Below are 16,765 nucleotides of genomic sequence, written 5' to 3' on the forward strand. Positions count from 1 at the left end.
GTGGGGTGGTCTGGGGAGGTGAGACAGGGCCCGGGGAAGTGGGGTGGTCTGGGGAGGTGAGACAGGGCCCGGGGAGGTGAGGGGATTGGGTGAGGGGGGACACGGGAGGTGAAAATAGGGCCAGGCAAGAAAGGATGGGGAGGCCACAGCTGTAGGACTCAGGAGCCTGGATTCTCGTCTCTCTCCTCTGTGAGTGGGCCTCTCCAGCCAGCTGTGATACACAGACTTAGGGAAACTCCAGCGAATTTTCTAGTGGTAGAGATGCTCCCCACAATAACAAGGCAGTGTCATGCTCCCTGCTTGGACAAAAAAGAGCATCAAACATTTAACCCAAGACAGCCTGGGAATTCTCATTCCCCAAAGGAGAGGAAGCACAGTGATTCCAAGCAGAGCCAGACTCTAAGCTGACCTGGGCACTGTGTGCCCCAGATGGCTCCTGTCTGGCAGAGGTTTGGTGCTCTGGCAGATGGCCCAGGAACCAGAGATCTTTTGTTTGTCAGTGTGAAACCCCCTGCTGCCCCCAGAAGGATTCAGAGCCAAGCCATCTGATTAGGGGAAGCCTAGGTCTATGCTAGCTCATTTGGGATTTCTGGGAGAATATTATAGCCCAAACCATTTTTTGTAGAAATTTTATTGATGGGACAGGATATTTTTTAAAGTTCAGATTCTCTAAAATGATTTAGTTTTTCTGAGCTGAAGATGACCAATGACTGAGCATGACTTCAGTCTGCTCAGACTGCTTCACTGACTAAATCACAAAGGAAAACATCTCACCTTGCAAGTCACAGGGATGAACAAAACCTTTTTCTTTTGAACCTCCTTTTTTTCTCCATCCCAATCTGTGCCACAACATTCTGCTTAAAGTACTTCAACAATTCTAGTTCTCAGAGTTTTTACCCTGTAATGTTTGCTCAAGATGAAAATAAGTTCCCTAGTACTCCAAAGTATCACGCCTTTTTGATTTCCAGATGTGTCTTCTCTTTTCTATTTTTCCAGATAGATTTCTTCATATTTTGAAAATCTGGATCATTTACAACAAAACAAAACAAAACACAACAGAACTACCTTCTTGGGAACAAGCCAAGAGACGTTGCGGCGTTGTGCAGAGAGCCAGCCGTAGGGCTGGTGGCACCCCCACCCGGCCAGCCCCTTCCGACCCTGGAAACAGAGGCTGTGGGTCTTCAGGCCACACGGAGCTAGTTCAGAAAGTGGGGGCTGGGAGCTGAGGAGGGTCAGTCCAATGAGCAAGATGTTTCCCGTGGATGAGAAACTGCATCTGGACTCCAGGAGAGACTGGCGGCTGTCCCTGAGCATCAGGGCTCTTCAAAACCTCTGGGGAATGCTCCCTGAGGACTCATGGGCAGCCACACACGGCAGGGCAGCCTAGAACCACATTTACGTTCTCGGCGCCTAAAGCCCGCCGCCCCTCGTGGGCATTGCCACCTCCCCTCATTTTGGTGCTCAGGCCCCACCTGTCACGTATCAGGCTCATGCGTCCACGCTTGTCTGAGGCCTGCTCTCCCCACTGTTTCATTTCAGGTGGCTGACCTGGCAAGAGGCCTCTCATTCCCCTGCCCCTAAAACCACTCGGCACACACAAAGGGCACAGCTGTTCCCTGACTCCCTTTGTAAAGGAAACCAGTGAGCTGCTTCCTGAGGCCTTGATGGGGAATCCAACCCACAGCCTCTGCAGGAGCTTAGACAATGCTGACAGACAGTACCTGGTTTGCTGTAAAAATTGCTGAACACTTTAGGACAGGGCACTGTGACGGTCTCGCCTATGTCCGCAGGGCGCCAACACGTAATGTTGTCCCAGACACCACTGCAGGCTGGAGGGAGAGAGAAGGTATAAGAAGGACTAACGCAGCACGAGGGAAGCATAGGTGTTGCTGCTTGTGGGGATGCCCAGGTTGGTAGGAGCACATCTGTTTAAAAGTTTTGCAAGTAGGGGCCCCTGGGGGGCTCAGTCGTTGGGTGTCTGCCCTCGGCTCAGGTCATGGTCCCAGGGTCCTGGGATCGAGTCCCGCGTCAGGCTCCCTGCTCGGTGGGAAGCCTGCTTCTCCCTCTCCCACTCCCCCTGCTTGTGTTCCCTCTCTCGCTGTGTCTCTCTCTGTCAAATAAGTAAAATCTTAAAAATAAATAAATAAATAAAAGCTTTGCAAGTAGATAGCCCATTACAACAATATTATTGAGAATATTCTTAGCTTGTGTGTTCATTTTAATCAGGTTTGGAGAAATAATCAGATGTGTGGTGGAAAGTACTTGACTATTCCAATGTGTACTGCGCACTGCTGAATTTTCATAGAAAGGTCAGTTACTCTTCTACTGCTGATATGCATCCCCCAGCGTGATCACATGGGTCCTACTGGGGATTTGTGTAAGTCCTGGAAGCTTAGGGTCCCCAGGATGAGTGTCTACTCGTGCTTTTAGGGCATCTGACTTCAAAGGTAATTTGCAAATTTAAATATTTGATAAGTTGGCTTGATTTTAACAGTTAAGACGGCATCTAAGTGATGAAATCTTAAGTCACCCTCATGCAGTTATCAGATAACCTAATTTGTATAATGTTATAGCTTAAACCATTTTCCAGATCTCTTTCTGGGCCTCAGCAACCACCCCACCCTGTGCAAGGCGTACAAACATGCGTCCGTCATCCCAGATGAAAGGCAATGACCTCTCAACATCACACAAACCGTGACTGAATCCACACTTGAACCCAGGGCTTTTTACCACAAGTCCAAGATATTGCTACTATATTTTGTGACCTCTAAAGTGCTATATTTCATTTAAACTTCAATATTGGAGGAGCAATGTGCTAGCCTAGAGAAGAATGAATGAACAGCGGGTCTGCTCTCACAAGCCACCGAGTCCTGTGCAGCGACTGCACACAAACACCAATGGAATATCCACAGTCCTGGTTTGACCACAGGAGTGTTTATTTCAGGAATGCAGATACCTCTGATAAAGTGGCTGTAAGGCAAGTTTTGCAGATGAAAATACTTTCTAAAGGTTTTAAAATAAAAATGAAAATATATTTATTCTAAAAATTCAGTTACATGTCAATAATTAAATGAGTGCATACATTCATACTATATTAACATTCTTACATATTTAAAGAAACATTGCTTTTGAAGAAATATTCAGAACAAGTCATTGAGTACAAGTGAGTGACTAGCTACTCCAGGTGCGTGCCTTGGATGCAGAGACCAGGCCGGTGAGAGGCCCTGCAATGACTGTCCAATCTCAGCACAGGAGACAGGTGGCTGCTGAGGCTTGGACGAGACTGGCCAGGGCCAGGGTTCCCCACAGAGAGCCACCAAGGGGGTCAGTCAAGGTGTCCAGTTCTCCAGAGAAACAGAAGCGGAGGCTGAGCCTCTCCACCAATAAGCAGCACGTTCTGACCACTGGCCATGGTTATTGTGAAAGTTCAACTGTCTTCACCACAAAAATGACCATTTCTGCTTCAATAACGAAACCTTAATGGAGACATATTAAATCCATGGGTTCATTTCAGTCAATCTTCACATTACAGCAGGATTGGATTCAAGTACCTAGAGTCTGATGGATCATCCTTTCGATCGCTGGCAAACCTTCTCTTTATTTGTGCGTTTACTGGACCCCCACGCGGTGGCTGTGCAGGACTCAGAGACCACTCAGAGGTTACTCAAGAGTAACCAGCCTGCCTACCTATGGCCCAGTGGGGAGAGCAGTGTGCCCGGCCCAGGGATGCGTGCGGATGAAGGCCAGAGGCTGGTACTGAGCGTTCACATATGCGGCGAGTCTGAGGGCAGGAAACAGCCAATTAAGAGTCCTAAGCTCCTCTCTTCCACTTCCCAAATCCCACGAAAATGACATCAAGAAGTTTGAAAGGGTAGCACCCAGAGATGTCAATAAACTTGGAAGATAGAAAGCATACATCTGTGCTAAGTAATGAGGGAGAGCAGAGGGAGACACTGCCAAGCCTGCAGAGGGGTGAGGAGCAAGACACAGGTGATGCTTGCCCACTGGAGGGGCTCTGGACACAGGACACCACGCACAGGGTGAACGGAAGAGCATCCCGTCAGGTTTGAATTCTGAGCACTGAGACCTCCACCCTTCCTTCCCTTGCCAGGTTTCTCTGGAGGCTGAGCTTATGCCACCTAACTGGAACAGAACCCGTGGGAGGCCCCAGACCAGCCAGGTGAACTGAGGCAGGGGGATGGAGCACCCAGGAGGAGATGCTCTAAGAAAGAAATAGCATTTTGTGATGACCTTATGTATCCGATCGTCTTGAGAGTAATTTGTTGTTCTGGTACAAAGTGGGATGCTTAATTACTGATAGATAGAAAATGAAGGAACAGAAAAACGAGGTACTTATTGTTCCAAGAAAAGCATAAAGTTATACAAGAAAGGAAATATTGATTGTTATATGGTCAACTGTGGTAAACCAACAACTGTGACATGACTCGGAGGGCAGATCGGAGGAGGGACAGAAGTGTGACAGGCAGGGGCCATTCCTAATAAAAGAAGAGCATGAGCAAAGACATTACACTCGGGAGAAAAGTCTAGTTTGAGAAATGGTGAGTAGTCTAGATTGTCTAAGTCAGTATGGCTCAGGTGAGGCAATCAGGCCTGCATGAGGAATTTATTTTTGTTACGCACTGGCAGCAACCCTCGGTATTTAAGATGGTGATAATGAAGTCCAGAGTCAGCCTGGGGAAGGAGAAAAAGTTTGTTCATATCAATAGACTCTGAAAAGTTACTTGATGAAATTTGGCAACCATTCCTAATTTTCAAAAACTCTAAGCAAGAAAATAACATGACACTGCTTTAACATAACAAAGGCCGTTTGTTTAAAATAGCAAGTATAATTAGAAATGATTAAACACAGTGTGCAACCAAAGTCAGGAACCTGACCGGACCCTTGCTATCACCACTGTTATTCAACGCAAGTCAGAACTCTTAGCTAAAACAGTAAGTAAAAGAAAATGAACCAAGTGGAATACATTGGTATAAAACTGAGAAAAAGATCCTAGAACTGCACTTTCCAAGATGGCAACCACTAGCTACATGTGACCCTTTCAATTTAAATGTGAATTAATTCAGATTAAATACAACAACAGTTCAGTTCCTCAGTTGCAGTAGCTACGCGTGGTCTGTGATGATGACAGGACAGCTCAAATACACAACACTTCATGCCTTCAACATCTGTTAATTTAAAACACAAAAGTGTGTATTTATTACTTAAACTTGGAGCACAGAGCCAAAGGCTTTCCCTTGAGTATGGACTGGTTGATTGGGCCTCTCGGTGTTTCTCCTGTGCAGACACCCCCTGAAGCCTTGCCTCGGGTTCCCACTTTGAGAGTCTGGACGTGTGCTGACAGACTCCTGCCAGGCTAGATTTCCAGAGCTGACCCCAGCTGTCATTCTCATCTCCAACTCGATAGCTGCTCAGCAACTTGCCTCTTCTAGTGTTCCCGAAGCACACACCCTCGTTTTTGCAGAGACGGGTGCCTTTTGGTAACCCATCAGCTGGCATACCATTTGAGCGGCTGGGTAAGGAACAGATTTAGAAGGCATCGGAGTGTTGCACGGTCTCCCAGAGGCTCTGCAGGAGAAGGTGACAGGTGGGCAGGGAGAGCCCTCAGCACGAGCCAGGCCAAGCTGCCTGGAGTGAACCTGCCAATTTCAAGGGAAAAGCAAGTACGGATGCCCACTGTAAACAAGGCTCTAGACTAAGCAGCTCAGAACACCCAACCTTCTGCACGTGCATCCAGCACACCTTTCTTAAACTTCACAGCATTGTCGGTGGGAGCACACGCAGGACACTGATGAACAGGGTTCAGGAAAGTCTACCATTAGAACATGCTCCTGGGACTGTCCCTGAAATATGGGCACAGAGGACAAACTCCAAAGGAGGCCATTGTAATTCGACCTGCCTGAGATCATCTTGTCAGAGGGGAGGGCCTCACCAAGTGGGGAGGAATCTGCCATAATTAAAAGGAGACTCGTCCCCCTTTACCCAGTTTTCTCTCCAAAGTATTTCCAGGCAAGTCAGATCTCTCGCAGATGATGCTGCATGTGTTGTTTTTGGATTTTGTTCTCATTATCTCAATGACATAAACATCAACTAATTTTCAGGCAAAGTGCAACATGAACCTCATTCCTTTCATGTTACACTTTCTGTAGGAAAGAGATTTGTGAATGCTGAGCTTCGCCCTCACGGCCCTGACCCTGCACTGTACGGGGAGGCTCTCCGGTGCAGAGCCGGGACCAGAACACATTCTCATCTGTGCTTGTCTCTGCTCTCACCCCAGAAGGCCACCGTCCTCACCGGCCCTCACAGGGTCTGAGGTGATATGCTCTCCTCACTTCTCTCTTCCACGTTCAAGATACTTTATGATGAGAGCCCTGCATGGAGCCAAAGGCACGTATCTGAGTCTTCCTCCCCCTCAAGCCTCAAGTATGACAGAGATAAATCCCCCAACTTCTGCGTGTGGACAGTGGGGTGACTCTCAGTGCTCGTGTAGCAAACGCCCTGGCTTATGTTTCAGATGATGCTGTGACCGTGGCCATGCATATGGATGCTGCCCCCTCTGTGTGAAGATCCTGGGGTACTGCGGGCAGTGGCCAGGCCCAGAAACATCTACCTTTCTACCCTGCGAGAAATCCAGTCCCCTACAAATATCAACTCAGAGACAGACGACTCAGGGAACCCTGGTGGACCTGGCTCCTAGAGTCGGACTTTGTGGTTCCCACACGCATCGAGTGACAGAGGTGCATCCCCGAAGCGGGTGCTGGGAAGCAGTGAGTAGTGACAGGGAGGGAAGGGACCAACCCTGCCTGCGGAGGAGAAGCTGGGAGACCTGCATTGGGCAGCCTCTTCATCCGGGGCTCCTGGCTCTCCACAGAGTGTGGGGAATGGGCTGCAGGAACAGGGGAGTGGGGAGAGGGCAGACAGAAAACTCTTTCTAGCACTGAAGTGTCAGGCTGGGCAGTATCTGGCAGTGAGCCTCCCTCCACGTTTAAGAGCAAATATTACCAATAGCTTCCTCCATTCAAAAGCTTAATCTAAGTTTAAAGTCACAAGTGGCAAAGCTTCTTCCAGAATCAGACATTGCAGGGAAGCCGACAGAGTGCTCGGGAGGTCCCATCCAGAGCCACCTCCACGTGCAAAGGAGCCTCTCTTCCTCCTTGCCCACTGATGAGGACCTCTCAACCGGGCTTTGAGGGAGGTCAGTGCCTCTCCAAGGGCAGTTCCTGCAGGACGGTAACAGCCAGAATCCTGAGGAAAGCGTACAGGAGTACAGTCGCACAAGAGGAACTTCCATGGCTTGGTGTAAAGGGTTACCCTTGTCCTGGTTTCCACGAGCCGTACGTGAAACTCAGATTCACCACGTCCATCTGAGTGAAGATGCCCAAGACACAGTTTGATGCAGCAAGACAGAGACCAGCTGGGAGAGCCCCGCACATGCCTGCCTCTCCTCCTGATCCCTGTCTCTGTTGTGCAGACGGCCTGACAGTTCAGTGGGGGTGTTTTCATGTGAATAAGGAGATGGAAGGGTGGACGGGAGACACTGAGAAGTGACTGCTATTTAGCGGTGGGAGGATAAAGTGTAAAGGCCTCCAGTGTGGACCAGCTCAGCTCAACAGGCCTCCCTCAGTCCTTAGTGAAAACACACCACCAAGTCCAAGGACCTTCGTTATAGACAGTGACTTCTAATTTACTTTTACTTTTTTTTAACCTTGCTCAAGAAAGACCAGAAAAACAACACAACCAGCTCTGACCGAGATCATGTGCATACACTTTCTAAACCTCAAGTTTATCCTTCTGCAAAGTGGAAGTGGTCCCCGTCAGCCACTGAGCAGAAAACGATGAGATGGTCAGGCACAGTGAGCCCGCGACAGGCGGGGCGGCGCCTCACGTTCTCCCAAGGATGCCGAAGTGCCTGGCACCTGGGCGCTAAGCTGGGCTCCTGGACTCCTCACCTGATGCTCCTCCTCTGGCCTTCCATGAACCCAGGAGCTGTGCCCAACCAGCCCCCTCAGATGGGACCGTTAAAAGAGAAACAGATGGTGCCACAGTGTTAATGCTGATCGTGGTCGAGCTGACAGAAATACCACCTCCTATGGGCCAGGCACTGCCCTCAGCACTTTGGACACAAGAACTCATTTAATCCCCAGAACGCGAAAGGCCACTGGTGCATTTCTCACCAGGACCAGGCCGTCCCAAGAGCCCGATTCCATGGCCTGTGTGTTGCCCCAACCTCTGGCCCACACAGCCTCTGAGGTGACTTAACTGGGGCGGCTGGGGTGCAGAGAGCTGGGCCACCCAGCCTTGGGAACAGCAATCCACCAGGCAGCTTTTGTGCTTGGGGTCCCTGGAAGTGCCAGGCAGGCGGGCTCAGCCTCTGATCACACTGGGGCCTCTGCAGGGGCTGCCCCTTTGGGGCCGTTCTCCGGGGGTGAGCCCATAGCAGGTGGAGGGTGGGGGCTCGGTGTCACAGCTGCCCCTGTGGCCTGTATTTTGGTCTGGGGTCACTGGACATCTCCAAATGGGAAAAAGCACTTCAACAACAAATGTCCCGATTTGTCACTCCCTTTGCCATTGCCTTCATCAGTCCCTTAAACTAAGCACCAGTGCTCTTCCAGGGAGAAAAGAGTAGGAAGAGAGACAATTCACAGGGTCAGCGGGTGATCATTCTCAAAGACAGCAGAGTTTCAGAGTCGGGAAGAAACTTACAGCTCATCTGCGAAACACTCTGCTTTGTGGACAGGAGGTCCTGCCTCAAGAGGCTGCGAGATTGTCTCAGGTCTTGAGACCCTCTGGAAACACGTCTAAGCCCTCACCGAATCCTGCTGCCATCTGCCTGCTCAGAACTCCTCATTACTTACGGTGACAATAAAAACACCTTGTTGAAAAATGTGTTTAAAATTCTACGTGTTTTACCAAGTGTGCATTCTTAAATAACGAAAGCAACATATACCCACTGGACACATGTTTCCACACTGCATCAGCTCACGCCAGAGGAGAACAGAGACGCTGCCCCAGCTAACCTCCAGTGCGGCCTGCCGTGCATGCAGGGAAACCCACAATTCCTACGCTTATTATTTTGTGTACCAACATGTCTGTGCTAGATCCAATCTGAAAGAGCGCCATTTCTTCCTGGCTGCCCCTTGGGCGGGTCTCTGTCCCTGGAGGAGATGCAGGCTGTGCCCCTCAAGTTTTTGACCACTCTGGACTCAGGCATAGTCTGGTTTCCCCATCCGATGTGTCTCGCTCCACTTGGGCTCACACTGAACCAGCAGCTTGCAGCCGGTGGAGCCTGGGAGGACAGGGTGTGCAGGGAACCTTCCTCAGCAGCTCGGGTGGGGATCTGCCTGCGCTGCCCCTGGGGCTTGGGAGGCTCAGAGCTGACCTCCCCAGAAGCTCTGGTGGTCCTGGCTGAAACCTCCACCCCTACTTCTCTGTGCAACTGAACGGGGCCTCTGTCTCCCAGCCACAGCCCCCAATCTCCGCATAGCCCCTGCTCTGCGGGTGGCTCCCAGGCAGAGGACAAGCACAAAGTCAGAGATGAGAGATGAGGTCTTGGCCGGTACCCTGATGGGAACTGATCTCGGAGGCCCTGAAAACACTTCTGAAGCAGTTACTACCTTCTGTTTCACACCGCTCGCTCATTTTTATTCCTTGAAGACAAGGACACCCGCTTGGTGCTCTGTGTTCTTGTAGGAGAAGAATGAACCCAATAAAAACTGAGACAGGAGCAACACAGAGCTGGCGTTCTCACCACGCTGTCGGCCACTAGGAAGGTCTGGATGGTGTGAACTGTATTCTCAGTCCCTCGAATTAAATTAAGAACCAGAGGAGGCCCGACAGGCATAGCTTTGCAATAATCTAGGACTTGTCCATGGATCCTCTGAGCTCTAAAATTCTAATTTAATGGTCTTTTAAAAAATGAATTATCTTCATTTTGGTCATCAAAGCCATTGATCTGTTTCCCATTTCTAGCCCCCCTCCATGCCTGTTATCAAATTAAAGAACTAAAAGCTCAATGGAATGACTCAACAATTGAGTCGGAAAAAAACCCTTTTTACAAGAGCTTTGTCTGTGAACCCAGCCGTTTGTTCTGACCTGAATCCCCAGACAAGCCGACTCCTGCCCAACCCCTGTCTGCTGGTCCCACAGAGCTGGCCCCAGGGCCATGCTGCGGACAGGCTTCCTGAGGGGACACTGGCTTATCCTTTTTCACCAGGTAGGTGCTCACAAACAGATGAACACAGGATGACTCTGTGACCAGAGTTCTCCCCTCACTCTAGATGCCAGACACTGGTGGGCACCCAGGATTCAAAAGACCAGACGTGGGCCCTCCGACTTCTCCCAGTGGTGGTCAGCACATCTGAAGCAACCCTCTGACCTCGAGGCCTCAAGTCACTATAAGATTTGTCTCATGTCCTGTGGTCACTTGGGCTACTTGTAATTTCTGCTCTCGGCCCAAAGTCTGCTCTTGGAGCTTTCAGAGAGCAGTTGCCATTACAACTGGCAGCAACTTAAAAATATTCTCATCCTTACCTTGCTTTGACGTTCTGTTCAGAGACCACCCCAAATACTACCATTCCTGGACACTCAGGCCATGGTTTCCTGGTGGCCTGAGCTCAGCACACAGCATAAGAAGGACCCCAGGGTCTCTGTTTCCCGAGACATGGATGTCGTCCCCCAGCAGCTGCCAGGAGCTACGCAGAGAACTGCTGGGCCAGGGTTCTCTGCCTCAGCGTTTACTGTAAGCAAGACTCCCCACTGAAGCCAACGACGCTCTCCAGAAAGCTTCATGGTGATGATGAGCAGGGTCCAAAGGCCCAGCCCCGTGGACAGTGAGTATGATCACCGGGAAACCCGCCACTGGACCTGACGCCTCCAAAACACACTCACACTCCTAAATTTCCCCGCCAGTCCCTCCCTTGGTTTTGGGTTTCGTCTTTGGCTATCTTTGATGCCACCTTTTTGAGTGGCCAATTACAAACGTCCTGTTACTCTATATCCTATAGGACCCCAGTCAATCTGAACATGAACAGTGATGATGAAGTCCTACCAGACGAGGGATTCCTTCTTCCTGTTGTTCTAAGGGTGCATATTTACATCTTGTTCTTAAAATATTTACCAGTGAGATAAGGCAAGCTACCTCCATGCTTTCACTGAGCTGGGTATGGTGCCAAATGCTGTTTTAAAAATGCTGTGATCAGGAATGATGAAACGAATGGCTATTGGCAGAAGCAGAGTGGAAAGGAGCCTTTTGAGGGGAGACACCCAAAGCAAGGACACATCAGAACGAACGCATGTGCTCTTCTCAGAGATGTTAGTGCAGGTGAAAGACAAGCCCATGCCAGAGGGTGTTGCTGGAAGGGTCTGCAAGGCAAGCTGCTAGAACCTGCGTGGGGTGTCATGACAACCTAGTTGTCCACAGGGCAGAAACTAGACAACGCACTGTCCCATCGTAAACTGCACTTTCTTCCTGACATAGCTTAGCTTGCCGGTGAGATGAGCTAGGCCCTCTTAGCATCCACAGTAACAAGTCATTTCTTCCACCAATGTTTACTGAGCCCCTGCTATGCCCCCGAGGTGGCACTATCATGGGTTACCCATGCCAGGAGGGCCCTGACCGAGAGCAAGCACAGCGGAAGATTAACTACGCCAACAGAGACATCACCCAAGGACCAGCTCTTCCGCATTCCCCTGACTCGTACCCGGGTCCATAAAGCAGGTCAAGCCTTGGGTCCCTGAGAGAAACAACTAAGTAGGCTTGGACTGAGGCCCCGGGACCAGGCTGCTTCCTCAGGGGGCGTGTGAGATACCTGGGCAGCAGCAAGCCCAGGCCCCACAGCACACCTGGGACTCCAGAAACATTTAGGGTGCTACAAGGACTATATTACAAACAATGCCAGGGAACCCCAATATTCTGCCTAGTTAGGGTGCTGAATGAAGTAATGCCCCCTCAGTAGCTGGGAGGTGAACCACAACTAAGGTCTAGAAAAACCATTTGCTGGGACATTGCCCCTGGGTGGCACTTTGAGAATGGATCACTTGGAAATTTTGTATCTGGAAGCAAGAAAATGTTATTTGGGTTGGCAGTACAGGTGGATTCCATTGGTGAGAGTCATATTCTGGGATCTGAACTCACATTAAACCAAGACTCAAAATCCAGAATTAATCTCTTTTTAAAAAAGAGGTCCAATTTGAACCTATGTATTTAAAAAAATATGCCAAATCCAGTAACTCCCAAACATGAAAACGTCTTCCAAGTTGAGCCTGAGCAAATCTGATGCCTGTGGGTGGGACTCCTGGCCAGTGCTGCTGCCCAAGGATCGGCTGCCACTCCCTCAAAGACAGGAGCAACATCCACACCCCTCCTCAGACAGCCGTGCACATGGCTGGCCTCGGGAAGCCTGTGTAGGCCCTAGATTGGCGTCTGTTTAGGAACACCGATGAGTGCACTAAACCGTGTGCAACATGCTTATGCCTTTCACTCACTGAGATGTTTGCTGCTATGACCTTTCATAAACAGTCTCTGTTTCCCCCTTTTTTCTAAAGATTTTATTCCTGTATTTTCTGGGGGGGAACATATGGTTGGGGGGCACAGAGGGGGGGAGAGAGAGAGAATCCCAAGCAGACTCTCCGCTGAGTGCAGAGCCTGGTGTGGGGCTCAATCTCACCACCCGGAGATCACAACCTGAGCCGAAAGCAAGAGTTGGACGCTTCACCAACTGAGCCACCCAGGGGCCCCCAAATAGCCTCTGTTTCCTTAAACGTTCAAAGTTCTCAAAAGCCTTCGTCCTAATGTCTGTGACAACTTGGGGCCATGGGAACGTCCGTGTGGGGCAGAGTGGCAGGGATGAATATGCTGGTCAACGCTCAGGGAACCCTGCCATGTTTCTCCCGGGATAATCTGCCATGGATTTATGATCAAGACTTGGGTGACTTCCCGGGATCACTCCAGGACATAGATCTACCAGTGTTACGATGAGCATGACAAATCATGCTCATACATGGCCCAGCTGAGTTTGAGCCTGTGTGTGAGAACCAACACAAGCACTGAAACGACGGGCCCTGTGCTTACGCGCCACGGCGACTCGGGCTCCGTCTGAGGCCGGCCCCTGTGGGAGGCCCTCCTAGGCTGGGTGGGGGGCGTGGCTGTGAGCAGGGTCAAGAGGGTGCTGTGGCACAGTCCCCCAGGCCCTAAGAGGGTCCACCAGTCAGTGCCCTGGGCCCCGGTTCTAGTGACCCCCCGCCCCTGTCCCCTCAGGAGTGCGGCCTCCTGTGGGCCCCCAGCACGGAGCCCCCTCCACCCTCACCCTGCCCTCCCTGGCCTCCGCTCAGTTCGGGGCTGCCCTTGGGCTCACCTCCTCCTGCCTGCAGGGGCTTCTGCCAAAAACAGCCCCTCTGCCTCTCCCTCCCCTCTCTCTTGCCTTGTGCTTCCACACACGTTCGTTGCTCCCACCCAAAGGTACCTCCTCCCCAGAGAGAAGCCCGCTGCCTGTCTGGCATTGCTGCAGAGTGGCTTGCCCACAGCGTCCAGCCACAGGACCTGCTCAGTCCCACCGCCCTGCCGTTTGGCAGCTGGCTGCATCGGTCTGTGGACATGCTTCTTCTCATCGCCCTCCATAGCAGACATCATCATCTCCCACCTGGGATGTTCCTGAGTGGCTTCTCTGCTCCCGGGGCCACCCTCATCATTCCTCTCAGAAGCGTCTGCCTCTGGAGCCTTCCTGAAGCACAGCTTGAATCACACACCCTGCTCTTCAGAATTCCTCAGTAGGCTCCTTATTCTCAGCAGACCAGGCTGTGGGTCAACTCTGCTTTCCTTTCCCTGTTCCCAGCACCCCCACCCCGCCCGGGCTGAGGCTCTGTGCACCCAACACAGGCTTCTCTCCCTTTGCTGCATGTCCAGATCTTGCATCTCCAAGTTCCGGCCCCCCAGTGGAAACAATCCCTCCTCTGGATCCCTGTAGTGTGTTTTGGAGCCAGGAGACTGTCTTGTGGGGATCCTTTAGGGTCCCAGAGCCCTGAGCCCAGAGTCTCACAGGACAGAGCACAGGTGCTGGGGGGACAGTAGGAAGAACATGCTGCCCTTGTCCCGAGGAGCTACGCAGCCTGGCCTCACCCCCACTGTCCTCTCAAATAGGCCTCTGTCCTCCTGCCACAGGGAAGGACGGAGCTGCAAAGAAGTCACAGATTTGAAAGGCTGTATTAATACTGCCCAGGATGGGAGGAAGGTGCCTTTGTCAGTAGCTCTCGGGCTGCCGGGGCAGTGCTGACTGCAGTCACGGTCAACGTGACATCCCAGGGGGGTGCAGACGTCTGGGAATGCTCTGCACCACGGATTTATTGTGCCCAACTGCGTGGTCTCCACCTGCAGACAAACCACGGCTGCCTGGGACGGGTCCGTGTTCACACACAGAAAAGCAGAGAACTGACTCGACCCTGCCAGGGGTGTGATAACGAAACTCAGGCCAGAGGTACAAGGTACCAGTCACGGTCCTGTCCTGAAACTTCAAAACCATTGCTGTAGGCCAGAGGAGAGGAAATGCTGGTTTCACAAGGGGTACAGTAAACGAGTGGAAACCCTTATCCAAAGAGGTAGCTTAGGCTGAACGTGCTGACAGTTAAAAATGAACATGCAAGAGAGGTTAGGTACCACAGACGGTGGACTGTCAAAGGAACTTTCCTTCCCTTTGAAGCAGACATTAAAGAGGAAGAAAGTCCTTTTCTAAAGCATCTTCTCTCTAATATACCAAATATGGTTTTGTAAAAAGAGCACTTGAGTAGGAGTCCAGGGACCTGGGCTCTGTCTGCCACCAACTTGGTTGAGATGCTCGGAATGCTCTCTTGAATTTCTGTACTTTGATGCATCTTGACAGGGTGGCTGATGATTACTTTCCAGATCAAGACGGAAGGCTCCCCTGCCAAGTGCTCTGTGCACATCTCCCTCCCTTGTCCCGAGACAGGATCTGCACCACCTCTCAGGGGCACGGCATGCTGGGTGCCTTCCTTCTGCCCTCGGCGCTGTGTGAGGTTTGCACAGTCTGTGCTTCTCAGATAGGTCTGTGCTGGACAGCAAGGGTCTCTCCAGCAGAAGCTTGCGTGCCAAGAAGCGGAGGAGCCCTGCGGCAGGACCCCATGCCTAACATGCATGAAGGCCTGCGTTCATTGTCATGACAAAAGCAATACCAAGGTGCAAAAGTTGCTGGAAGGGAGACCACAGGGCTTCGCCAGGTGGGAGTGAATCCATCCCAGGGCTGAGCACAGGACATATGAGACCAAAAGGAAACCAAGACCAAGGTCACTGAGCAGGACCGCTGTGCATAAGAAGTTTATAGTACATTACCACACTACTGGTCACCGATTAGCTTATGATCAAAAAGCACCCATTTTTTTGGTCATTTTCCTGCCCATCCTGTTTCTGCCTTATCTCTGAGGAAAGATACCCGAAGTCCTCACTGTTGGTTTCTGGTTCCAAGTAAACTGATGTTACTGTATGTTCACACTCTCTGGTTCCCCCTCAGACATCCATCTGTCTCTCAACTCCAAGCCCGGTTATCCCTCTGCTAACCCACAGCATTGCCACTGGGGACGTGGTTCGGGGTTCCCAGGGGATGATCGTGCCCCGACCAACTTCTCTTCATGCCTTCCCTCTTGGTATACACTTAATAAAAACATGCTGCAAAAGTTAATGCAAGAATCGGCTGATGCATCAGCAATGACAACACAGCCTCGTTGTCACTCATTCTACAAGGCAACCACTCAAAACCAGAGGCTCTGGCTACGGAGCATCTCGAGGCAGTCCCTGGTGCTTGACTCAGAAAACTCTAGAAAGTCTTGCAACAGAACAGCTCGTATCTCCAAGTCCCTGTCAGGTAGGGCTGCAACCTGCCCAAGCAATCAAAAACAGGCAAGACTGGATGAAAGCCAGCACGAAAGTGAGAGAGGTCATGTGGTAGCGGAACCCATCCTCCACACGGGAGCACCAGCCCTGCGCCCACGGCAGCTGGTGCCAGGCAGCCGGGGGAGCCCAGGAGGAGACCAGGGCTGTGTCTGCCATGCAGCATGCACACAGCAGAGGTGCCTGGGGCTCTGAGCCTCCACAGAGCGCTCCCGTGCCAAGGGGGGAGGCCCCAGACACAGCAGGCTGGAGAAACTCTGGCCTGTAAACACAGCACAGGAGATCACAAAGCATCGGTGGAATGAGAACCTGTGCTGCCAGGGGTCATCTATAGAAGAAACCCAATTCCCACTAACCTGAAAAACAGCAGAATGTGCCCTGCTGTGGTGAGAATCCAGAGGGAGGAGGAAATCTGAGCTAAGGGGGGAGCACACAAAGCGAAGGGGCAGAAGCAGTGCAGACGGTCAACCAGCCGCTGAGCTGAGTCCTGGGATCACCAGCAGCAGAGACGGCCGGTCTTAGAAGAAAGGACAGAGAAGCTAACCTGGTCCAAACCAGGGCAGTGTGAGTCCAGTTGGAAGTTCCTTCCTGTGATTTAACGGAGTGCCAGGTTACAGCTTTCCTCTTCCAAACAAGATCAGCAATCACCATGGCTTCTAGGTGTGCAGATGCCCTATCTGCTAGAAATCGGTTTCTTGTTTATGATTCCTGGTAGGAGTCTAAACACAAAAATTTAATTTAGGGTAGAGTTTTTTTCAGTGAGATTCATTTCCTGTAAAAAGTAAATTTTAAGTCATTACTTTCAGAAAACTTGATAAATAATTATTGGCTATTTAAATATCCAAGGCTACTAG

General features: G+C 51.0%; 1 protein-coding gene across 2 annotated transcripts in view; it reads right to left on the reverse strand.

Annotated features, from left to right (window-relative positions):
• VIPR2 (vasoactive intestinal peptide receptor 2) overlaps positions 1-16,765 on the reverse strand; it is a 65,524-nt gene that overhangs the window by 40,317 nt on the left and 8,442 nt on the right. Inside the window, exon 3 of one of the 2 annotated variants that reach the window (XM_025859125.2) lies at positions 1,722-1,829. The exons of the other annotated variant lie outside the window; for it this stretch is intronic. Within the exon in view, the coding sequence (XP_025714910.1) occupies positions 1,722-1,829 (108 nt within the window). The remainder of the gene's footprint in view (positions 1-1,721; positions 1,830-16,765) is intronic. 2 annotated transcript variants of the gene reach the window in all.

The sequence above is a fragment of the Callorhinus ursinus genome, unplaced genomic scaffold, assembly GCF_003265705.2.
Source record: "Callorhinus ursinus isolate GAN/ISIS: 27379988/994484 unplaced genomic scaffold, GSC_fseal_2.0 scaffold99, whole genome shotgun sequence".
NCBI classification, from domain to species: Eukaryota; Metazoa; Chordata; class Mammalia; order Carnivora; family Otariidae; genus Callorhinus; species Callorhinus ursinus.